This window comes from Elephas maximus, chromosome 15 (assembly GCF_024166365.1).
Source record: "Elephas maximus indicus isolate mEleMax1 chromosome 15, mEleMax1 primary haplotype, whole genome shotgun sequence".
Classification (NCBI taxonomy): Eukaryota; Metazoa; Chordata; class Mammalia; order Proboscidea; family Elephantidae; genus Elephas; species Elephas maximus.
Window position 1 is genome coordinate 3,251,652 of NC_064833.1, and position 25,154 is coordinate 3,276,805.

The 25,154-nt window shown below is 47.6% G+C and overlaps 1 protein-coding gene across 1 annotated transcript in view; it reads left to right on the forward strand.

Annotated features, from left to right (window-relative positions):
• Positions 1-4,173: 4,173 nt before the first annotated feature.
• Positions 4,174-25,154, forward strand: part of LOC126059081 (maestro heat-like repeat family member 5) — a 70,789-nt gene continuing 49,808 nt past the window's right edge. The window contains exons 1-4 of the mRNA XM_049854615.1: positions 4,174-4,283; positions 7,801-7,861; positions 8,017-8,153; positions 23,758-23,939. Coding sequence (XP_049710572.1) covers positions 4,174-4,283; positions 7,801-7,861; positions 8,017-8,153; positions 23,758-23,939 — 490 coding nt within the window. The remainder of the gene's footprint in view (positions 4,284-7,800; positions 7,862-8,016; positions 8,154-23,757; positions 23,940-25,154) is intronic.

Sequence of the window (25,154 nt, forward strand, 5' to 3'; positions counted from 1 at the left end):
GAGCAGCCCCGCCCCGCCCCGCCCCAGCCCACCCCAGCCCACCCCACCCCACCCCGCATGGGGCGGAACGCCGGTCACATGGCCCTGCCCCGGCCCCGCCCCCACGGCTCCTCCCCTCTCCCATTGGCCTAGGCGGAGGCCCTCCTTTCTGCCCATTGGCAGGCAGGCGCCGTGCCTGGCCACCCACATCCTGACTGGTGGGTGAGACTCTCTTTGACAGTACCTCACCCAGCCGGTCGTGCCACTACTCCACCACCTCGGGCCCTGGGGTCATTGTGGTGGCACCCTCTGACAGTGTCACCCAGTGCAGTCCGTACCCCCCACACCCGCTTGCAACACCACTCAGTCCAGAACAACCCCTCTATCTCAGAATCCTCAATTTAGTCCTATCTGCAGAGTCTGGTTTTGCCATATAAGGTCACGTTCTCAAGTTCCAGGCATCAGCATGTGTTTGTCTTTGGGGGCCCATTATTCAGCTGACCACACAGACCCTGAGACAAGGAATTGAAGGCTAGAGTTCATTTGGGAAGTGACCCCAGGAAACACTGATGGCGGAGGGAAGGAGGTGAAGCCGGTGGGAAAGAGTCAGGTCAAGGGCGTTGTCAGGCAAGTGAGCTCTGCCAGCCACTGGGGCAGCCAGGGGCCTGTGCTGGACCCAGGGCAGAGGGGCTGAGTTACTACCCACCAGGCCCATCAGTCATGGATTGAGGGCCCCTCCTAGGAGAGCCAGTTCCCTGTCAGAGAGGGCCTCAGGCAAGGAAACGGAGGCTAGCCATGGGAAACAGTTAAGAGCCCAGGGTATGTGGGGCCGAGAGCGGGGCCAAGAGCACTTGCCACCCAGCCTGCCATTCACCCTCAGGGCACTAACAGTGTAGCTGGAGAGAAGACAGACAGACAAGTGAATCAATCGGTAAAGAAATACCAATTGTGATAAGGACTGAGAAGGCAGCTGTGGCAGTGGTGGGGGCGGGGGGAGTGTGGAACGACCTCTGGGGAACGACAGGGAAGCCGAGGGTAGGGAGGGTCTGCTGGTGAAGAGTCTGAGAAACTGCACGTGGGAAGGCCCTGGGGCAGGAAAAATCACAGTACCCTCGAGAAACAGGAAGCCACCCAGGAGACTGACGAGCTGTGAACCGGGAGAAGGGGCAAGGGCACCAGGCGAGACTGGGAGATGGGCAGGGGCCAGAGACCTTCTCCAGCTTGGGGTCTTCATTGTCACCCAAACATTCCTCCCCCTCCGCCACCCTTGGCATGCCCTCCTCTGCATCAGCCCCCCTCTTTTCCTGCCTCCCCTATCAGGAGGGACGAGCCCACCACCGCTTCCTAGAGGGGTAAGAAGGGGGTTCAGGCAGAGGGGGCCTCAAGGGCTGCAGGCCTGAAGGTGCTGCTGAGGGAGGGGGAAGCGGCCTGCTGACTGACCGCCCACCAGCTCCACGGCTCTCCAGGATAATCCCCTCTTGGCCCGGCCACCGCCTCTGAGTTATTTTTAAAATCTCATTTTCAGAAAGCGGAGGAGAAAACCTTTTTCTTTTTTCTGTTTTTCCTCTTTTTTCTGTGGAAGATTAGGAGGGGGTGTGTAGGAGGGGGAGCCTTGGAAGCCTAGGTTAGCGCACCTGTTGGCAACTCAGGGACCCGGCTGCTGGCCCTGCCAGACCACACCACCCCACCTCACCCTACCCCCAGAGGCCCAGAGCCATGGGCCAGGACCCCACCCTGGGCAGCCCTGAAAGGGGCCAGTCTGCTTATCACCAGCGGGCATTTAGAACTCAGCAGAGAGAGGGACCCAGATCCCCACCTCCTCAGGTGCTGTGAACCAGGGGCCTTGGGGTGTCAGAGAAACTTCTGGAAGCAGTGACATGCATGGAGTAAGGAGGCAGTGGAGGGGAAGGGAGGGTTGGCAGAGCAGAGAGCGAGTCAGGCAGGCTGGTAGAAATGGGGAGTGACTCCAGGGGCTGGGGCGGTGTGGGCAGTCAGCCAGGTGCTCTCACCAGCCCCCCTCCGCCCACAGGAGGTCCCGTTCCATCCTAGTACACAGACAAGGGCAGTGAGTAGGGACACCCAGAAAGGCTGGGGCCAGAGTCCTCACGAGAGAACAGCTCCGACTCTAAAGCTCCAGGTGGAACCCCTGCTCAGCCCCTTGGGACAGGGTGGCCTTGTTCACTGGTTTTAGATGCCGGCATGAAGTGGAGGCCCCTCAGAATGTCAGCTGGTCAGACGGGGCCATGTGCCCTGGGAAAGGATGCTCCGTGGGTGAGGCCTTGGAGGGGTCAGAGAAGCAAGAGGAATGGGGGCAGCAGCTGGGGAGCTGGTGGTGGGAGCCAGGGGGGGCACAGGGGCTCACCTGGCCCCCTCCATCAACACAGCAGATGCTACCACCCTGCCACCAGATGGATCCAGCACAGGCCAGGTGCTCTGCCAGTTCTTGTTGACTCAAAGCAGGAATACACACTAATGGAGCCCAGAAGAGGCAGCTAGTCTCTGTCCTGAGAAATCTGGGAGGGCTTCACAGAGGAGGTGCCATAGGCTGGGGGTCTCCAAAGGTAAATAGAAGAGTGAAGGAGTCTCTTTAGGAAAATCAAAGGTGGGGGCATTCCAGAGGGACAACAGTGCACAAACAAAGCCTCAGTGGGCTAAGGTGGCTGGAGGTGGAACGGGGAGTTGGAGGAGCAGGAGGACAAGGGCTGGCCCTGGGTCAGACCCCTTCCCTTTAAAACAGTAAGGACCCAGCAGAAGCAGGAGAAACTTGAGAAGACCATCCAAAGGTGTGGAAGTGGGGCCGGCCAGAGGGCCCCCATACCTCTGCCTTCCCATGGGTGGTGGTTCCCCATCCCAGGTTCGTCCCTGGTGCCTAACCCGAAAAACTAAACCCACTGCCGAACTGGATTCCGACTCATAGCGCCCCTGTAGGACAGAGTAGAACTGCCTCATGGGGTTTCCAAGGCTGTAATCTTTAGGAGAGCGGACTGCCACATCTTTCTCCCTTGGAGCAATTGGTGGGTTTGAACTGCTGACGTTTCATTTGGCAGTGGAGCGCTTAACCACTGCACCACCAGGGCTCCTTCCCAGGTGCCTCAGGCGGTGGAATTCAGACCCCTTTCCACGACGCCCCCTCTGCCTCTCAGTCTGTGAGAGGCGGTACTCTAGGAGCACGCGGGGGCGGGTAGCCCCCTCTGCCAGGCCTCCCGCCCATACCCGCGCTCGACCCTCCCGCCACGCAGCTCCTGCCTGGACCCGCAGTGCCATCTGCCGGCGGCGCGAGGAGGTGCGGGCGCGGCCCCGAGGGCCCCCGGGGCGGCTCTGCCGGACAGAAGGACCTGGAGAGGGAGGAGGGACAGGTCTCAGAGCTGGGGACGGGGAGGCAGGCGGGCCAGACCCATGAAAATCCCAGGCAGAGTGGGGGCTGGTAGCCCAGGATAGGGGAGGAAGATGGTCCTTGGGCTGATCCTCACCCTGGGCACAGGATGGGGGCAGCTGGCCATGGTCCTGGCCTGGAGCCCTGGCTCCACCACCCACCCATGTGTGCCCCAGGGGGTCCCTGGGCCTGTATGAGTGCCATCCCAGTCCCAGGGAGGTGAGACTACTGGCTCCCAGGCTGTGGGAGGAGGAAGAGCCACCCAGGTGGTCTGGGAGCCTGTGTGGGGGGACAGGTGCAAGGCATGACCCACCAGGGGTTTCTCCATTTTCAAACTTGGTGAGGAGTATGGGAAGATGGGACAGGGTCTGATCCCAGGTGTCAGTAGAGGTCCCTCCCCGTCCCCCCAGGTCAGCCCACAGAAGGGGGCTCATCCACTCCCACCCACCCACGGGGTGATGCCAGAGTCCCTCCCCTACATTCAGCCCCCCAGACCACTGCAGGGACCCACACTCACGACCTCTAAGGCAGCTCATTTCACTTCCCCAGCCATGACTTGCTAGAAAGTTCTCCTTCCTTTAGAATGTGGACTGTTGGGGAAACAAGGTTGCTTGAGGAGAACCTGCCTTACCGTAATCCAGGTAAGAGTTAGACAGTCCAGGAACCAGAAAGCCCAGAGGGGCATTGGGGAGGCCTGAGCCAGGACCTGCAAGGCCCCCAGGGCTGGTCCCTCTCTGGGCTCAGCTTCCCCCGTACACCCTCCTCCTTCTCTCCTCCTTTCTGCCTAGAGTGCTAAGGAAGGGGTGAGACAACCCCACGGGATGCCAACTCTCACCCCCAAGGCCTCACTCCTGACCCCAATTCCAAATTCCCAGGAGCGGAACCTGATTCAGGTTCAGGTTCAGGTGCCCACCTCCTCCAACCAGCCATGGTCAGGAGGTCAGGCAGTGGTGTGCTGGTAGATGGTTAACAACCAACTGGTTCTCCAAAGTATGTAAAAGCCTTGATGGGGCCCTGGTGGCGCAGTGATTAAAGGCTGGGCTGCTAACCAAAAGGTCGGCAGTTCGAATCCACCAGCCACTCCTTGGAAACCCTATGGGGCAGTTCTGTTCTGTCCAATAGGGTCACTGTGAGTCAGAGTCGACTCAGTGGCAACGGGTTTGGCTTTGGTTTGGTTTAATTAGTAGTGTTTGCCAATTTCCATGGTGTAAATACTCCCACCATGGCCAATTTCAACAAGATAACCCTGAACATGGAGTTGGGAAGTCATGCACACTGGGCCACCATTGTATAGAACTTCCACCATACAGACACCATAGACATAGTTTCAATACCCAGAAACCCAGTGCCGTCAAGGTGTTTCCGACTTTCAATAGCATAGCTAACAATAAACGATAGTCAAATAGTAGGAAGAGATGTGTTCTGGGTATTGGTTACCCTTGTTTTTAAAGTAACCTAATAAAGTTTGTATGCTTTGCATGCAGAAGACCCGGGTTTGATTCCCGGCCAGTGCACCTGAACGGGTTTCAGCAGAGCGTCCAGACTAAGACAGACTAGGAAGAACGGCCTGGCGCTTGACTTCCAAAAACCTGCCAGTGAAAATAGTGTGATCACAACAGCCTGACCAGCAGCAACCAGTCGTGGGGTGGCCCAGGACGCAGCAGTGTTTGCTTCTGTTGTGCATGGGGCCGCCATGAGTCAAGGACTGACTCGACAGCAGCTCTCAGAATCAATGAGAATTTAAGACTCGCTCCCACAAACCTTTTCAGACTGGCTTCAGCACACCACTGGCCAAGGTCAACCAACAAAATGGCTGCCAGAGGCACGCTGCAGGCATGGGGGCACTTCTCAGAAAAAGGGGGACATTGGTAGCGGACTGTGCACCCCAAACACCTACTCTGATGGCTTTCGGGATCCAGCTTCCCCGTGACCCTCTTGTCTGGATGGATTTATAGACCCAGTTTTTAGCCGTCCTCTTTGTGGAGCTGGGAGGATGGAAGGACTTAAGGCTGGGGTCTCCAGGAAAACCAGGTTCCACGCAGCCCCCTGCCCCACTTACAGAGTAACCCCAGCACACACTTTACCTCTAAGCCTCAGAAGTAGGACAGCAGCTTCTTTGCAGGGTGATGGTGAAGTGTAAAATGCAAGGTGGCGTGCTCAGAGCAGTACCTGGGGCCAGGTGAGGCTCCCAACTTGTCATCCTTGTCATTCTCATCTCACCCCTCCAAGCCTTCATTTTTTCCTCGGCGGCATGCTGGGAGCCTTGCCCACTTCCTGGGCCAGGCTGCAGGTGTGTTCCTGCCCACCTCCTGGGACGAACTTGAGGTGTGTTCCTGCCGGCCTCCAGGGACAGCCTTAAGGTGTGTTTCTGCCTGCCTCCCTGAACAAGCACAGGGTATGTCCATGCCCACCTCCCAGGAGCACTTAGACATGGTGGGGTGCTCACAAACCCAGCAGCTGTGCTGGCTGACACCGACCCTGCATCAAGTCTTCAGACAGGCTTGGGAGGTGGCATTGTCAGCCTGTTGACAAAGGGGCACAGCCTGCAGGTGGCAGAGCTGGGATCTGAACCCCCAAGGACCAGCTCCAAAGCCCCATGGCCTCCGGGGCTTCCCGGAGCTTCCCCACCTTGACCCTTGTCCCAGGCACATGACCATTTTCAGGATGCAGAGGCTGCCCACACAACAAGGCTGGGAGGACTCCTCTGGCCCCAGGCTGGATGGGGCAGAGGGGATACTCAGGGAGGGAGCTAGCTGACCTGACAGCAGGTCTAGGGACCTGCTTCCTCCTACCCCCTTCTCATGCAAGCCTGGAACCCCTAAGGCCTCCAGCAGCAGGGTGTGGGAACGAGGGTCCTTGCTGGGAGTGCCAGGTCTGCCTTCTCCACCCAGCTCTGCCCTGCAGCTGGGCAACCTCAGGCAAGCCACTCACCCTCTCTGGACCATGGCAGAGTATGATGGGAAGACCCAGAATCCACAATCATGCAAAATCCTAACCATGTCCTCTTTCCTTGGCAAGGAGCATATATCAGTTACCTATTGCTGGATAATAAGTTGCCTCAACACTTAGCACTTAAAACAACACACATTTATTATCTCATAGTTTCTTGCATCAGGAGTCCAGGGATGGCTTAGGTGGGTCCTCTGTCTCAGGGTTTCTCAAGAGGCTGCAACCAAGGTATCAGATGGGGATGGGGTCTCATCTGAAGGCTCGACCAGGTAAGGGCCTATTTCCAGGCTCACTCACACGGCTGTTGCAGGACTCAGTTCCTCACTACTATTGGCCAAAAGCCACGCTCAGTTCCTTGCCATGTGGGCCCCTTCAGCATGGCAGTTTAATATAATTGTAAGCAAGAAGGCAATAGAGAATACCATCAAAAGGGGAGTCACAGTCTTCTGAAACTTCATCACAGAAGAGACATGCCATCACTTTTGCCTGCCGTATTTTATTCACTAGAATCAAGTCACTAGGTCCAGCCCACACTCAAGGAGACTAGGTCCAGCAAACAAGTGGCCCAAGGTGGACCCACTGGTATTACAGGGGACGGCTGAGGCCCAGAGAAGGGAGGGAGGCTCTGAGGCCCACCAGGGACACAGTGCGTGCACACACACACACACGTGCCATCCCCAGAATCGGGTGCCAGTTCCATGGCACTGCCCTGGAGAGGGTGCCGTAGGTGCTAAGCCATTGTGACCTCAGGGTGAGGTCAGGGCTGTGGGGTGGGGGAAGGGGTGCCTAGAGACAAGGCTGCCCTGCCGGGAGCAAGGACAGAGCCAGCGCTGTGGCCTGTGGCTCGCCAACCGCAGCCCAGCCATGGACAGGCAGCACGCTGACCCGCCACGCAGCCGAACCACGGCAGGGAGGGTATCGTCAGCCGGGTCCCAGAACCCCAGGTCAGCCCACCGTCCTGCATCCACAGCAGGTCGGCACCCTCCGACCACCCCAGAGGGGAGCTCCTGGCTGCCCCTCCCTCTCCCCGAGGGCTTGTCCAGAAGGAACGTCTCCGTAACTGCCGTTTCATTTTGGTTATTTTGGTTTCCACCCAGTTAGTTGTCCCTGTTTGTGTGCTGTCAGGCCTGTCTTCCTCTGCCGTGTCTTGTATCGCTTCCATGCTGAGGACACGGCTTCTGCAGATGTTTGCCTAACACTGTGTTCAGGTTGTTTTCTGTTTTTATAAATACAGTGAAACCTGTGAGAGCTAGAACTGGACGGGACTGCCTTGTTTTTCCAGGTTTCACAAGTTTTCCATCTTTGACACGGTGCAGTCTTACCACTTTTCTATCACTTGTTTTAGTGGAAAATACTTGAGTTCTTCTCTGACAGTTTTCCGCCTTATGCCGGTTTGTCTGTACACTGAACTCAGGCTGCCGTGGGGCTGTGACACGGGTTTGGGGTGCTATACACATCTCGCTGTGTCTGTGGCCCAGCCCCCTCCAACTCCCTCCCAGGCCCCCTCTGAGGCACTGGTTCTGGGACTGGGTGGAGCGGGAGGCCAGGGTCCGGCACAGCGTGAGATGCCTGCCCAGTTGGCTCTGGCCGGGCTCAGTCTGGAAGCCACTTTCTGAGATCAGCTGGGAGGGGCTGGCATCCTAGGGAAAAGTCTGAGATGTGGCAGGAAGAGGGACCTTCCAGGAGGGGCTAAAACTGTGCCCTGTGCTCCACAGCGGGCAGACCGGGAGAGGGCCCCTTGGCTGCCGTCATGGGAGCAGGCCCCCAGGGCTTCCCCCAGCTGCCCCAGCCTGGAACCCCGGAAGGCATCAGAACCCAGGGACACAGGCTCCAGACGGGACCCCGTTAGCGTGTGACCTGGGACAAATCCCGAACCTCTCAGCTGCGAAGACCGTGAGGACGGGACCAAGCACTCATCACTCGCCGTCTCTCTCTGGGTGGTGGAAGGCACAGAGGTGGGGGCAATAAGAGACCCCACAGGAAGCTGTGTCCAGCTGGGGCAAGCCGCACGGTTCCCAGCAGGCCTTCATTCACTTTTGTTCAGTTATTCTACAAACACATGCTGGACATAGGGCTGCCATAACAAAACGCCTCAGAGTGGGTGCCTTTAAAGAACAGGAGTGTTCTGGAGGCTGGGGGTCTGAATCAGGGTGTCAGCCGTGTTGATTCCCTGAGGGCTGTGGGACAGAATCCGTTCCATGCCTGTCTCCCAGCTTCTGGTGGCCCTCGGCGATCCATGGCGGTCCTCGGCTCACGTCTGCTCCGTCGTCACGTGGCCGTCCTCCTCCTGTCTAGCCCTTCGTGTCAGCTCTTGCTACGATGAGACACCGCTCAGATGGGATTAGGACCCACCCTACTCCATCTTGTTGTTGTTAGATGCTGTCAGTCAATTTCAACTCATGGCAACCCTATGTCTTAAATGATCTTATTTTCAAACAAGGGTATATTCGTTGGTACCAGAGTTAGGACTTCATCCTATCTTCTCTGTCTTCTGGGGGGACACAACTCAATGATTCAGTTTAAATAAGTCCATCAAGAAGGTGACAACTGAGCAAAGACTTAGAGGAGGTGAGGGACAGAGCCACACAGCTGTGTGGAGAAAGAGTGTTCCGGACTGAAGGAACGGCAGTGCAAAGGCCCTGAGGCAGTCCATGCCCGCTGGTTTGAGGAACAGTTGTAGTAACTCACTGTACCTGAAATGGAGTCAACAAGGGGAAGCAGAAGGAAATGAGGCCAGAGAGATGTGGGAGGGAGGTGAAACCAATTTTTTTTTTTTTTTACTATTAAGGTATAATCTACATACAACAAAATCCACAGCTCTACAGGTTTGGCAAACACACACAGTTGTGTGTCCACCACCACAATGAAGATACAAAACAGCTCCATCTCCCCAAAATTCCTCATGCCTCTTTGTAGTCAACCCTTTGCCCCAGCTCACAGCCCCGGGCAACCATTGGTCTGTTTTCTGTCCATTGTGTTTTGCTTTTTCCAGAAAGTTTGAAAAATGAAATCATATGGTATGTAGCCCTCAGGATTTGATTTCTTTCATGCAGCATAATGCGTGTAAGAATAACAGATTTTGTTATCACTTAATCAGTAATTCATTTCTTTATATTGCTAAGGACTCCCTGGGTAGCGCAAATGGATAAAGCACACAGCTACTAACAGAAAGGCCGGCAGTTCAAATCCACCCAGAGGCACCTCGGAAGAAAGGCCTGGTGACCTACTTCTGAAAAACCAGCTACCGTAAACCCTTTGGAGCACAGCTTTGCTCTGACACACGAGGAGTCGCCATGAGTCAGAGTCGACGTGACGGCAACCGGTCTGGTCTTTCTGTGGCTGTGCCGCGGTTTATTTATGCATCTACCGGCTGAAGGCTATTTGGATTGCTTCCCTTTTGGCTACTACAAATTAAGCTGCTACAAACATCCGCGTACAAATTTTTGTGTGAAGATAAAGTAAATGCCTAAGAGTGGGATCAACCCAGTGCCGTCGAGTTGATTCCGACTCATAGCGATCCTATAGGACAGAGTAGAACTGCCCCATAGAGTTTCCAAGGAGCGCCTGGCAGATTCGAACTGCTGACCTCTAGATTAGCAGCTGTAGCACTTAACCACTACGCCACCAGGGTTTCCAAGAGTGGGATAAAAAACTGTAGGTAAATGTATGATTAACTTTATAAGGAAGTGCCAAACTACTTTCCAAAGTGGCTGTACCATTTCGCATTCCCACCAGCAATGAATCAGACTTCCGGTTGCTCCTTATCCTTGTCAGCATTTGATGTTGTCAGTGTTTTGGATTTTAGCCATTCTAATAGGTGTGCGGAAACCCTGCTGGCGTAGAGCTACGGCTGCCAACGAAAAGGTCGGCAGTTGTAATCCACCAGGTGCTCCTTGGAAACTCCGTGGGGCAGTTCTACTCTGCCCTATAGGGTCGCTATGAGTTGGAGTGGACTCGATGGCAGTGGGTTTTGGCTTAATAAGTGTGTGGTGGTATCTCATTGTTGTTTTGATTTACAGTTTCCTAATGACATATGATGTTAAGCATCTTTTCATATGCTTGTTTATCGTCTGTATACCTTCTTTAGGAACTCTGGTGGCACACTGGTTAAAGCGCTTGGCTGCTAACCATAAGATCAGCAGTTCAAACCAGTCACTCCACGGGAGAGAGATATGGCAGTCTGCTTCCGTAAAGATTTGCAGCCTTGGAAACCCTATGGGACAGTTCTACTCTGTCCTATAGTGTCGTTATGAGTCAGAATTGGCATGACAGCAATGAGTTTTTGGTTTTGGTATATCTTCTTTGGTGAGGTATCTATCTATCCAGATCTTTTTCCCGTTTTGTAACTGGGTTTCTTATTACTGAGTTTTAGAGTTCTTTGTATTTTTTGGATACAAATCCTTTACCTGATAATGTGTTTTGCAAGTATTTTCTCCCAGTCTGTGGCTTGTCTTTTTATTCTCTTCGCAGTCTTTCGCAGAGCAGAACTTTTTAATTTTAATGAAGTCTACCATATCTTTTTTTTTTTTTTCTCTTTTATGAATCAAGCTTTTGATGTTGTATCTAAAGAGTCATTACCAAAGTCAAGGTCACCTAGATTTTCTCCTATGTTATCGTCTAAAAGTTGTGTAGGTTTGCATCTTATGTTTAGGTGTATGGTCCATTTGGAACTAACCCTTTTGTGAAAGATGTAAGCTCTACATCTAGATTCATTTTTTTCCATATGGATGTCCAGTTGTTCCCGAACCACATGTTGAAAAGATTATCCTTTCTCCACTGAATTGCCTTTGCTCCTTTGTCAAAGGTCAGTGGGCTATATTCATGTGAGTCTATTTCTAGGCTCTCTCTTCTGTACCACTTATCTGCTTGTTCCTTTGCTAATGCCACTGTCAACGGTATCACCAATCACTGTCACTTTATGGTAAGTCTTGAAATCAGCTAATGTCAGTTCTCCAACTCTGTTCTTCTCTAGCATTATGTTGGCTATTCTGGGTCTTTTACCTTCCTGCATAAATTTTAGTATCAGTTTATCAGTGTGCAAAAAGAGCTTACTGATTGTTTTGTATTGAATCTATCGATCAAGTTGGGAAGAACTGACATCTTTTTTTTTTTTTAATAATTTTTATTGTGCTTTAAGTGAAAGTTTACACATCAAGTCAGTCTCTCACACAAAAACCCATATACACCTTGCTACACACTCCCAATTACTCTCCCCCTAATGAGACAGCCCGCTCTCTCCCTCCACTCTCTCTTTTCGTGTCCATTTCACCAGCTTCTAACCACCCCCCACCCTCTCATCTCCCCTCCAGGCAGGAGATGCCAACATAGTCTCAAGTGTCCACCTAATCCAAGAAGCTCACTCCTCACCAGCATCCCTCTCCAACCCATTGTCCAGTCCAATCCATGTCTGAAGAGTTGGCTTCGGGAATGGTTCCTGTCCTGGGCCAACAGAAGGTCTAGGGGCCATGAACACCCAGGTTCCTCTAGTCTCCGTCAGGCCATTAAGTCTGGTCTTATGAGAATTTGGGATCTGCATCCCACTGCTCTCCTGCTCCTTCAGGGATTCTCTGTTGTGTTCCCTGTCAGGGCAGCCATCGGTTGTAGCTGGGCACCATCTAGTTCTTCTGGTCTCAGGATGATGCAGTCTCTGGTTCATGTGGCCCTTTCTGTCTCTTGGGCTCGTAATCACCTTATGTCCTTGGTGTTCTTCATTCTCCTTTGATCCAGGTGGGTTGAGACCAATTGATGCATCTTAGATGGCTGCTTGCTAGTGTTTAAGACCCCAGATGCCACTCTTCAAAGTGGGATGCAGAATGTTTTCTTAATAGATTTTATTATGCCAATTGTCTTAGATGTTCCCTAAAACCATGGTCCCCAGACCCCTGCCCCTGCTACACTGGCCTTCAAAGCATTCAGTTTATTCAGGAAACTTCTTTGCTTTTTGTTTAGTCCAGTTGGGCTGACCTCCCCTGTATTGTGTGTTGTCTTTCCCTTCACCTGAAGTAGCTCTTATCTACTATCAAATCAGTGAATACCTCTCTCCCACCCTCCCTCCCTCCCCCTTCTCGTAACCACAAAAGAATGTTTTCTTCTCAGTTTAAACTATTTCTCAAGTTCTTATAATTGTGGTCTTATACAATATTTGTCCTTTTGCAACTGACTAATTTCACTCAGCATAATGCCTTCCAGGTTCCTCCATGTTATGAAATGTTTCACAGATTCCTCACTGTTCTTTATCGATGCGTAGTATTCCATTGTGTGAATATACTATAATTTATTTATCCATTCATCTGTTGATGGGCACCTTGGTTGCTTCCATCTTTTTGCTATTGTAAACAGTGCTGCAATAAACATGGGTGTGCATATATCCGTTCGTGTAAAGGCTCTTATTTCTCTAGGATATATTCCAAGGAGTGGGATTGCTGGATCGTATGGTAGTTCTATTTCTAGCTTTTTAAGGAAGCGCCAAATCGATTTCCAAAGTGGTTGTACCATTTGACATTCCCACCAGCAAAGCGTATAAGTGTTCCAATCTCTCCACAGCCTCTCCAACATTTATTATTTTGTGTTTTTTGGATTAATGCCAGCCTTGTTGGAGTGAGATGAAATCTCATTGTAGTTTTGATCTGCATTTCTCTAATGGCTAATGATCGTGAACATTTCCCCATGTATCTGTTAGCTACCTGAATGTCTTCTTCAGTGAAGTGTCTATTCATATCTTTTGCCCATTTTTTAATTGGGTTATGTGTCTTTTTGCAGTTGAGTTTTTGCAGTATCATGTAGATTTTAGAGATCAGGCGCTGATCAGAAATGTCATAGTTAAAACTTTTTCCCAGTCTGTAGGTAGTCTTTTCACTCTTTTGGTGAAGTCTTTGGATGAGCATAGGTGTTTGATTTTTAGGATCTCCCAGTTATCTAGTTTTTCGTCTACATTTTTTTATGTTTTGTGTACTGTTTATGCCATGCGTTAGGGCTCCTAACATTGTCCCTATTTTTTCTTCCGTGATCTTTATCATTTTGGATTTTATATTTAGGACTTTGATCCTTTTTGAGTTCCTTTTTTGTGCATGGAGTGAGGTATGGGTCTTGTTTCATTTTTCTGCAGATGGATATCCAGTTATGCCAGCACCATTTAACTGTTTTGGGGCCTTTGTCAAATATCAACTGCTCGTATGTGGATGGATTTATGTCTGGATTCTCAATTCTGTTCCATTGGTCCATGTATCTATTGTTGTACCAGTATCAGGCTGTTTTGACCACTGTGGTGGTATAATAGGTTCTAAAATCAGGTAAAGTAAGGCCTCCCACTTTGTTCTTCTTTTTCAGTAATGTCTTATTTATCCGGGGCTTCTTTCCCTTCCATATGAAGTTGGTGATTTTTCTCCAGCTCGTTAAAGAATGTCGTTGGGATTTGGATCAAATTGTATTAAATGTACAGATCGTTTTTGGTAGAATAGACATTTTTATAATGTTAAGTCTTCCCATCCACGAGCAAGAACTGACATCTTAATGATATTGTCTTCTGTCCATGAACATGGAATATCTCTCCATTTATTTAGATCTTTTGTGATTTCTTTCACCAGAATTTTACAGTTTTTTTCATATACATCTTATGTTATTATGTTATATTTATACCAAAGTTTTTCTTTCTTTTTTGGCACTAATGTAAATGGTGCTGTATCTTTACTTCCAATTCCAATTGTTTATTGCTGCTAGTGGTAAAAGAAATTGACTTTTATTTGTTAAAAAAAAAAAAAATGAAACCTGTTGCTCTTAAGTCTATTCTAACTCATAGTGACCCTATAGGACAGGGTAGAAATCCCCCATAGATTTTTCAAGGAGCAGCTGGTGGATTTGAACTGCTGACCTTTTGGTTAGCAGTCAAGCTTTTAATCATTGCACCACCAGGGCTCCTGACTTTTGTATATTCACCTTATATGCTTCTACCTTGCTATAATTACTTATTAGTTCCAAGAGTTTTTTTGCCAGTTATTTGAGATTTTCTACATAAACAATCATGTCATGTGTGAAAAGAAAACGATTTTATTTCTTCCTTCCCAGTCTATATACCTTCTATTTCCTCTTACAGTAGCTAGGACTTCTGGTACAATGTTGAATAGGAGTGGTGAGAGGAGACATGCTTGCCTCATCCGCAGTCATATGAGGAAGCATTCAGTCTTTCACTATTAAGTATGCTATCAGCTGTAGGGTTTTTGTAGATGCCTTTTACTTCCCTAGGAATTTCCCTTAATTCCTATTTTTATTATGAATGGATGTTGAATTTTGCCAGATGCCTTTTTCTGCATCTATTGAATTGATTATATGATTTTTCCTCTTTAGTCTGTCAATGCGGTGAATTGCACCAGTTGATTTCCAGATGTTCGGCCAGCCTCGCATTCCTGGAAGTGTGCCTCGCATCCCACTGATCATGATGAATGATCATTTTTATACAATTTGGATTCTTTTCCTAAGAAAGTTTGCACGGTATATTCATGAGAAATGTTAGGCTGTAGTTTTCTTTATTTGTAATGTCTTTTTATGGTTTTGGAACGAGGGTAATACTTGCCTCACAGGATGAGTTGGGAAATGTTCTCTTCAAATTTTTGGAAGATTTTATGTAATATTAATATTATTTTTTCCTTAAATGCTAAGTAGAATTCACCAATGAAACCTTTTAGGACTGAAGTTTGCCTTGGGGGAAGTTGTTCAAATACCGATTAAATTTTTTTAATAGATACAGGACTATCCTAGTTATTTCTTCTTGTGTGAGCTTTGGTAGTTTATGACTTTCTAGTAATTTGTTCATTTCATCTAAGTTTGTTGTCTTAGGTATCTAGTGCTGCTATAAAAAATAACACAAGTGGCTGGTTTTCACAGACAGAAGTTTATTTTCTCACAGTTTAGGAGGCTAGAAGTCCCAACTCAGGGCACTGGCTCTTGGGGAAGGCTTTCTTTCTCTGTGGGCCCTGGGGGAAGGTCCTTGTCTCTTCTCAGCTTCTGTTTCTCGTTCCTTGGTGAGCTTCATGTGGCGTGGCATCTATCCTCCCCAACCTCTGCTTGCTGGCTTGGTTGCTTCCTCAACCTGCTTTTTTGTATCTCAAAATAGATTGACTTAGGATGCGCTGTACACTAGTACTGCCTCATTAACGTAACAAAAAACGCTTTCTCAGGTGGGATTATGACCCCAGGTGTGAAACCCATTGCCATTCATCCAGTCAATTCAGACTCATAGTGACCCTAACAGGACAGAGGAAAACTGCCCCATAGCATTTCAAAGGGGCAGCTGGTGGGTTTAAACTGCCAGCCTTGTGATTAGCAGCCTAGCTCTTAACCACTACACCACCAGGGCTCCAACCACAGGTATAGAGGTTCAGATTTGTAACATATTTTGGGGGGACACAATTCAATCCATAACAGTTGTCAAATTTATTGGCATAAAATTATTCATAATGATCCCTTATTAGATTTTTAATGTCTATTGATGTTGTTGTTAGGTGCAGTTGGGTTGGTTCTGACTCAAAGGAACCTCATGTACAACAGAACAAAACACTTCCTGGTACTGCTCCATTCTCACTGTCTTTGCTGCACTTGAACACATTTTTACAGCCACTGTGTCAATCCATCTCCTTGAGGGGCTTCCTATTTTTCGCTGACCCTCTACTTTACCAAGCGTGATGTCCTTCTCCAGGGACTGGTCCCTCCTGATAACATGTACGAAGTATGTGAGACAAAGTCTCGCCATCCTTGCTTCTAAGGAGCATTCCGGCTGTACTTCTTCTGAGACAAATTTGTTTGTTCTTCTGGCAGTCCGTGGTATATTCAATATTCTTCACTAGCACCAGAATTCAAAGGCATTAATTCTTCTTCGGTCCTCCTTATTCCTTGTCCATCTTTCACATGCATATGAGGCTATTGAAAACACCATGGCTTGGGTCAGGCACACCTTAGTCCTCAAAGTGACATCTTCGCCTTTTAACACTTTACAGAGGTTTTTTACAGCAGGTTTGTCCAATGCAATACATCATTTGATTTCTTGACTTCTGCTTCCATGGACGTTGATTGTGGATCCAAGTAAAATGGAATCCTTGACAACTTCAATCTTTGCTCCATTTATCATGACGTTACTCATTGGTCCAGTTGTGAGAATTTTTGTTTTCTTTATGTTGAGGTGTAATCCATACTGAAGGCTGTGGTCTTTGGTCTTCATTAGTAAGTGCTTCAAGTCCTCTTCACTTTCAGCAAGCAAGGTTGCGTCATCTGCATAATTCAGGTTGTTAATGAGTCTTCCACCAATCCTGGTGCAGCATTCTTCTTCATATGGTCCAGCTTCTCGCGTTATTTCCTCAGCATACAGATTGAATAGGTAAGGTGAAAGGATACAACCCTGATGCACACCTTTCCTGATTTTAAACCACATAGTGTCCCCTCGTTCTATTTGAATGACTGCCTCTTAGTCTATGTACAGATTCTGCATGAGCATAATTCAGTGTTCTGGAATCCCCATTCTTGGCAGTGTAATCCATAATTTGTTATGATCTACACAGTTTAATGCCTTTGTATAGTCAATAAAACACAGGTAAACATCTTTCTGGTATTCTCTGCTTTCAGCCAGGATCCATCCGACATCAGCAGTAGATCTTGTTTCACGCCCTCTTCTGAATCCTGCTTGAATTTCTGACAGTTTCCTACAGATATACTGCTGAAACCATTTTTGAATGACCTTCAGCAAAATTTTGCTTGTGAATACAGGAGAGGTCAGCACAATTGGACTAAACCGAAAGCAAAGAAGTTTTCTGAATACAAGAACACTTCAAAGACCAGAGTAGCAGGGATGGGGGTCTGGGGACCATGGTTTCAGGTGACATCTAGGTCAATTGGCATAACAAAATGTACTAAGAAAATGTTCTGCATCCCACTTTGGTGAGTGGCATCTGAGGTCTTAAACACTAGCAAACAGCCATCTAAGATGCACCAATAGGCCTCAGCCCACCTGGAACAAAGGAGAATGAAGAACACCAAAGACACAAGGTAAATGTGAGCCCAAGAGACAGAAAGGGCCACATAAACCAGAGACTACATCAGCCTGAGACCACAAGAACTAGATGATGACCAGCTACCCCTGATGACTGCCCTAACAGGGAACACAACAGATAATTTCTGATGGAGCAGGAGAACAGTGGGACGCAGACCTCAAATTCTCATAAAAAAAGACCAGACTTACTGGACCAAAAGCAAAGAAGTTTCCGGGATAAACTGAATGCTTCAAAGGTCAGTGGAGCAAGGGCGGGGGTTTGGGGACTATGGCTTAAGGGGACTTCTAAGTCAATTGGCAAAATAATTCTATTATGAAAACATTCTGCATCCCACTTTGAAGTGTGGTGTCTGGGGTCTTAAATGCTAACAAGCAGCCATCTAAGATGCGTCAATTGGTCTCAACCCACCTGGATCAAAGGAGAATGAAGAACACCAAGGTCACACGATAACTATGAGCCCAAGAGACAGAAAGGGCCACATGAAACAGAGACTCACATCATCCTGAGACAAGAAGAACTAGATGGTGCCCGGCCACAACCGATGACTGCCCTGACAGGGAGCACAACAGAGAACCCCTGAGGGAGCAGAACAGTGGGATGCAAACCCCAAATTCTCATAAAAAGACCAGACTAATGGTCTGACTGAGACTAGAAGAATCCCAGCGGTCATGGTCCCCAAACCTTCTGTTGGCCCAGGACAGGAACCATTCCTGAAGACAACTCATCAGACACGGAATGGACTGGACAATGGGTTGGAGAGAGATGCTGATGAAGAGTGAGCTACTTGTATCAGGTGGACACTTGAGACTGTGTTGGCATCTCCTGTCTGGAGGGGAGATGGGAGGGTAGAGAGGGTTAGAAACTGGCAAAACGGTCACAAAAAGAGAGACTGGAAGGAGGGAGTGGGCTGACTCATTAGGGGGAGAGTAAGTGGGAGTATGGAGTAAGGTGTATATAAGCTTATAGGTGACAGACTGACTTGTAAACTTTCACTTAAAGGACAATAAAAATTATTAAAAAAAAAAAAAAAAAGACCAGACTTAATGGTCTGACTGAGACCAGAGGGATCCTGGAGGTCATGGTCCCCAGACCCTCTGTTAGCCCAAGAGTGGAACCATTCCCAAAGCCAACTCTTCAGACAGGGATTTTCAGACAGAATATTATGCTGGTGAGGAGTGAGCTTCTTGGATCAAGAAGACGCATGAGACTATGGGCAGCTCCTGCCTGAGAAGGCAGAGGGGGACTGGAGCTGGGTGACTGGACACCGGGAATACAGGGTGGAGAGGAAGAATGTGCTCTCTCGTTAGGAGAAGAGCAGCTAGGGCTACATAGCAAGGTGTGTATACATTTTTGTATGAGAGACTGACAATTTGTAAACTTTCACTTAAAGCACGATAAATAAATAAACTAAGATGTCACCTTAAGGACTAAGGGAAGTGTTTCGTTCCATTCTGCATAGGGTCTCTATGAGTCAGAACAGACTCAATTGCACCTAACAACAACAACAACAATTGTTATATTAAGGAAGATAGGCCCAAGCCATGGTATTTTCAGTGGCCTCATATGCATGTGGAAGCTGGACAATGAATAAGGAGGACAGAAGAAGAATTGATGCCTTTGAATCATGGTGTTGGCGAAGAATATTGAATATACCATGGACTGCCAAAAGAACAAACAAATCTGTCTTGGTAGAGGTACAACCAGAATACTCCTTGGAAGCAAGGATGGTGAGACTGCGTCTTACATACATTGGACATGTTTTCAGGAGGGATCAGTCCCTAGAGAAGGACATCATGCTTGGCAGAGTACAGGGTCAGTGGAAAAGAGGAAGACCGTCAACGAGATGAATTGACACAGTGGCTGCAACAATGGGCTTAAGCATAACAACGATTGTAAGGATGGTGCAAGACCGGGCAGTGTTTCGTTCTGCTGTGCATAGGGTCGCTATGAGTCGGAACCGACTCAATGGCACCTAACAACAACAACTGTGATAAGAAGGAAGATAGAATTAGAAAATCACTATTTTGGTACCTTGCTGAAATAAAAGATGCAGACAATAATCAATGGTTGTTACCCCATCAGGTAAAAAGGTTCATGAGGAACTTTATAAAAGGCACCAGGCTGACACCACTGAATGCACTCATAAAAAAAAAAAAAAAATTTTTTTTTTTTTTACTTGTGTGTGGTATTAATGATATTGTTTAATAATTTCCGCTTTCTGTTGAATCCCCTTTCTTTGGAATGGGCACAAATGTGGATCTCTTCCAGTCGATTGGACAGGTAGCTGTCTTCCAAATTTCTTGGCATAGCGAGTGAGCATTTCAGAGTTGCATGCATTCTTGAAACATCTCACCTGGTTTTCTGTCAATTTCTGGAGCCTTGTTTTTCACCAATGTCTTCAGTGCAGCTTGGACTTCTTCCCTCAGTACCATTGGTCCTTGATCATATGGTACCTCCTGAAATGGTTGAATTATTTTTGGTACAGTGACTCTGTGGATTCCTTCCATCTTCTTTTGATGCTTCCTGTGTCATTCAGTATTTTGCCATAGAACCCTTCAATATTACAACTCGAGGCTCGACTTTTTTCTTCAGTTCATTCAGCTTGAGAAATGTCAGGTATGTTCTTTTCTTTTGGCTTTCTATCTCCAGGTTTATTGCACATTTCATTATAATACTTTGTCTTCTCGAGCTGCCCTTTGAAATCTTCGCTTCAGCTCTTTTAGTTCATCATTTGTTCCATTCGATTTAGCTACTCTATATTTAAGAGCAAGTTTCAGAGTCTCTTCTGGCCTCCACTTTGGTCTTTTCCTTCTTTCTTGACTTTTTAATGACCTTTTGCTTTCTTCAAATCATTGATGTCATTCCACAGTTTGTCTGGTCTTCAGTTATTAGTATTCAATGCATCAAATCTATTCTTGAGATGATCTCTAAACTCAAGTGGGATATACTCAAGGTCAGCTTTGGCTCTCATGGACTTGTTTTCACTTTCTTCAGCTTCAACTCAAACTTGCATGTGAGCAAGTGACAGTCCACTCTGCAGTTGGCCCCTGGCCTTGTTCTGACTGATGATTTTGAGCTTATCCATCATTCTCTTTCCACAGATGTAATCAATTTGATTCCTATGTATTCCATCCGCTGAGGTCCTCGTGTATAGTCGTTGTTTATTTTGTTGAAAAAGATATTTGCAAAGAATAAGTCCATGGTCTTTCAAAATTCTATCATTCCATCTCTCGTGTCGTTCCTGTCACGAAGGCCATACTTTCCAACTACTGATCCTTCTTCTTTGTTTCCAACTTTTGCATTCCAGTCACCAGTAATTATCAGTGCACCTTGATTGCATGTTTGATCATTTTCAGACGTTGGTAAAAACCTTCAGTTTCTTCACCTTTGGCCCGGTGTTAACAATGTACCCACTCTCATGTCTGATGGCAATGACTTGTGTCTTATCTCTTTTTTTCCTAATAACTCCTGCTAGAGGTTTTTCAAATTTATTGATCTTTTTGGGGAATCGGCTTTTGGTTTTATTGATTTTTCCCTATTGCTTTTTCTGTTTTCTATTTTATTGATTTCTGCTCTGTTTCTGGTTGTTAGACGCATAAACATTCAGGATTGTTATGTCATTTTGATTAATTGACCCCTTTATCATTATGAACAGATTCTCTTTACTAGTGATTATATTATTTGCCAAAAAATCTATTTTATCTGTTATTAACGTTGGTACTTCAACTTTCTTTAGGTTAGTGTTAGCATGATATATCTTTTTTCATCTTTATTTTTAATCTGTGTCTTTATTATATTTAAAGTGTATTTTCATAGATAATATAAACTTGTATCTTGCTTTTTTATTAATTTTGACAATCTCTGCCTTTTGATTGTTGTGTGTCTTTGTTATCTGTGTTGCTACAACAGAAATACCACATGCAGATGGTTTAACAAGCAGAAATTTATTTTCTCACAGTCTAGGAAGCTAGAAGTCAGAATTAAACGCCAGCTCGAGGGTTTATTTCTCTATTGACCCTGGACGAAGGTCCTTGTCATCAATCTTCCCCTGGTCCAGGAGCTTCTCAGTGCAGGGACCCTGAGTCCAAAGGACACACCCCCATCCTTGCTCTTCATTTTTAGTGGCATGGAGGTCCCTCGAATTTGGGCAGCCCCATTCTCCTAGTCCATCTGAGTGGCAACCCTACCACCTCAGCCCCAACAGGCCTTGTTCTTCTGCCCCTTGGGCATGGCAGCCCCCAACCCCTCAGTTCTGGACAGCACATCAGATCAACTGATACTTTGTTTATTTTTTCCAAGTCATTTGTCTATTTGTTTCATTTTGGGGGCAGTTTCTATTGCTGTGTCTTCAAGTTCATTGAGTGTATTTTTAATCTCAAACACTGTATTTTTACTTTTTTTATATTTCCCAAGTCTCTCCTTAACATGCTTCCTGAACACATGAAGTTTAGTTATAATGACTGTTTTAATGTTCTTTTCTACTAATTCTATCATTTCTGTGCTGTTTTTGATCAGTTGATGCTTCTGCTCACTATGGGTCACATTTTCTTGAATTGTTTGTATGCCTGGTAATTTTTGATTGGATGCCAGACATTGTGACTTTTACCTTGTTGAGTTCTGGACATTCCTATACTTTTAAAATATTTGCGAGCTTTATTCTGGGACACAGTTAAGTTACTTGAAACCAGTTTGGTCCTTCTAAGTCTTGATTTAAGATTTGTTAGAGAGGATCAGATTGGCCTTGTCTTGGTCTGATTTTACCACACTACTAAGGCAACCCATTCTGAATACTCGGTGCCCTGTGAATTACATGTTTTTCATTCTCAGTGTTGGGAAAAGGAACTATTCTCAACCCTATGAGCTCCAACGATAGTTCCCTCTGCTTCCTTCAAGTGATTCTTTTCTCTGCCTTTGGTTAATTTTCTCATACATGGACACTGATCAGTATTTAGCTGAAGACTTGGGTCAGGGAGAGCCCTCTGCAAATCTTCAGAAAGTTAGCATATGCCCTCTCTTCAATCTCAATCTTCATCCTACCACCCCCAACCCTTCTTCAACACTCTTTTGTTACTCTTCCCTGAAAACTTCAGCCACTTTGGCCTCCCTGAGCTCCACCTCTGTCTCCGTAACTCAGGAAGACTGCCCGGCTTTTCTTGGGCTCTCTCTCCCTTCACTGGGTACTGGAAAATTTCCAGGCAGTAAGCTAAAGCAATCTCAACTGACTTCATTTTTTCCCATCTCTCAGGGATCACTGTGCTGCACTGCTTGTTGCCAATGCTTGATAACCATTGTTTTGTATTTATTTTTTAATTTTTTAGTTAAAGCAGGAGGGTGGATCCAGTCCCTGTTACTCCATCTTGACTGGGATCAAAATTGCCTTGTATGTCATATTTAGGACTTTGGTTTTTACTCTGAGAGGATTTTGGGTGTCATGATCTGATATAATTTTCTTACACGGTGGAACCAGTAAATGAATAAAATAATACGTGATTATATATATAATAAATATTATATATAATAAATAATTCTAACATATCACCTAATTTACTTATTTATTTTGTTCACTGTGAAATGTTTCTCGTGTTCATAATCTATCCCAGGTGCCTAGAGCATGCCTCACCCTTAGTAGGCACTTGGGAACTGGGAACCGAGAGTGAACAAGAGCATGAGGCCATGACATGAGTGGAGCTGAGACTGATTCTGCCAAAGGGCCCCCCTGGAGGGCATTGTGGTAGAACCAGGCTTGGCAGCACCCCCAAAAGGAAAGATGCCTTCTCTCTCAGCCCCTATGGCAACGAACACAGTCTGAGGAAATCTTTTCCCCGCATTTTTAGAAAAGGAGGAGAGGAGGTGAGAGCAGAGGAGAGGGCAAAACCAGCTTTAAAGGGCCTTACATACCTCTCCCTCTCTCTCTCTCTCTCTCATTCACACACACACACACACGCACAGAAGGACCAGGCTGGTGAGGTATGGGGCAGATAAGGCTGTGGTACAGTTTACACAGCTTCATGGCTCCTGCTCCTACAACTTCTTGGCCTCCCTGAAAGACTGCCACCAGCGATGTCTGAGGTACCCGGGACAGTCTTTCATGTGCTCCTGAATAAACTGGCTTTGGCAAGCCAGTGCTAGAACTGGATCTGTTCAGGCCATTCCCTGGACCCTCTCGCATCCTTGCAACCATGTCTGTCCTACCAACACTTGCTAGAAACCAGGCCCCATCAGGCCTACAGACAATGCTACCTATCCAGCTGTGTCCCTGAGAACTCAAGACGCCTGCCCTCCTCCCAGGGCTCAGTCCATTAGATGGAAGGATGTTGTTGAGCCTGATTTAGACCTAGCTACATTCCGTGTCTCCCGTGCTGGCAAAATGAGTGCACACAACTGCACCCAGATGTGCACACCCAGACCATTTTTCCATTTCAGAATCTCCTCCCGTAACTCGGAATCCATAAAGGACCTGTCTTATACGAAGGCACCTCAGGACTCTGTCTACAAGGACAGACAGACGGTCCCCACCACCATCCTGCTCCACAAGTCACAGAGCAGCCAGGCTGCCCTGGTGCCCAAGGAGCACAAGATGTTCCTGGAGGAAGCCTACAACGCAGGTGATCACCATCCCTGGGACTCGGGTGGGGCAGAAGACCCAGAGGGGGTCAAGTTCAGACAGATCCCACCATGCCCCTCCACCTGAGCATTCCTGGGAGTGAGGACTAGAGGGAGTGCCCCTCTGGGAACTTGGGGATGCCAAGGAGTGAATATACAGTGAAGCTTTCATCAGAGATCTCTGTGCCCCCTCCTTGGCCTCTCAATGCCTCCTAAGGCAACATCCAAAGCTCCCAAAATGCTCCATCTCACACCTCATGGTCTACTCTCCTCTCGTATTCTTTCATCTCAGAACCTCAGCTTAGGCCTGGTCATTGCCCTGGAACGCTTTAAACTGACACCTCCTCTGAGAAGCCAGTCCTGAATCTCCCTCCATCTTAAAAAAGAACTTAGTCAGGGTTTATTGCTCTTCCCCTGTCTGTGCACCCAGGGCCTTTTACATACCCATTTCACTGAACCAAAGTCCACTAATACTGGGTAGGGAGTCCCCTGGGCTAGAGGCTCCTCGTGTCAGAGCTGAGCCCCAACTTCTCCTTGATTCTACAAACACGGCCCTAGCCCCACACAGAGTGAACACCAGTGAGTGTTGGATGACTGGATGGAGGGTAGAAGGATGAAGGGAGAGAGGGGATGGACGGATGAATGAATGGAAAGATGGGCGGGTATATGAACAGACAGATTGATGGACAAACACATATGGATGAATGTGTGGATGGATGGACAGATGGATAGATAGGTGGATGGACAAATGAATGGACGGACAGATAAATAGACGTACTGCTGGACAAATATATATATGGATAAATGTATGAATGGATGGATGGATGGATGGACGGATGGACAGACGGACAGGTGGGTGCGTGGGTGGGTGAGTGGGTGGATGGATGGATGGACAAACTTATATATGTATGAATATGTGGGTAGATGGATGGATTGATGGATGGACAGATGTATGGATAGACGGATTGTTGGACAAACATATGAATGAATGTGTGAGTGGACGGATGGACGGACAGGTGCATAGATGGTTTGATAGACAAATACACATATGGATGGATGTGTGGGTGGATGGACAGATGGATGGATGGATAGGTGAGTGATGGATGGATAAATGAGTGAATGAAAGATGGTTGGGTCCATGACAGGATGGAAATATGAAGGGGTGGATAGGGATAGCAGACTTGCCTGCATTCCTGTCCTTATCCTATCTTAAACCC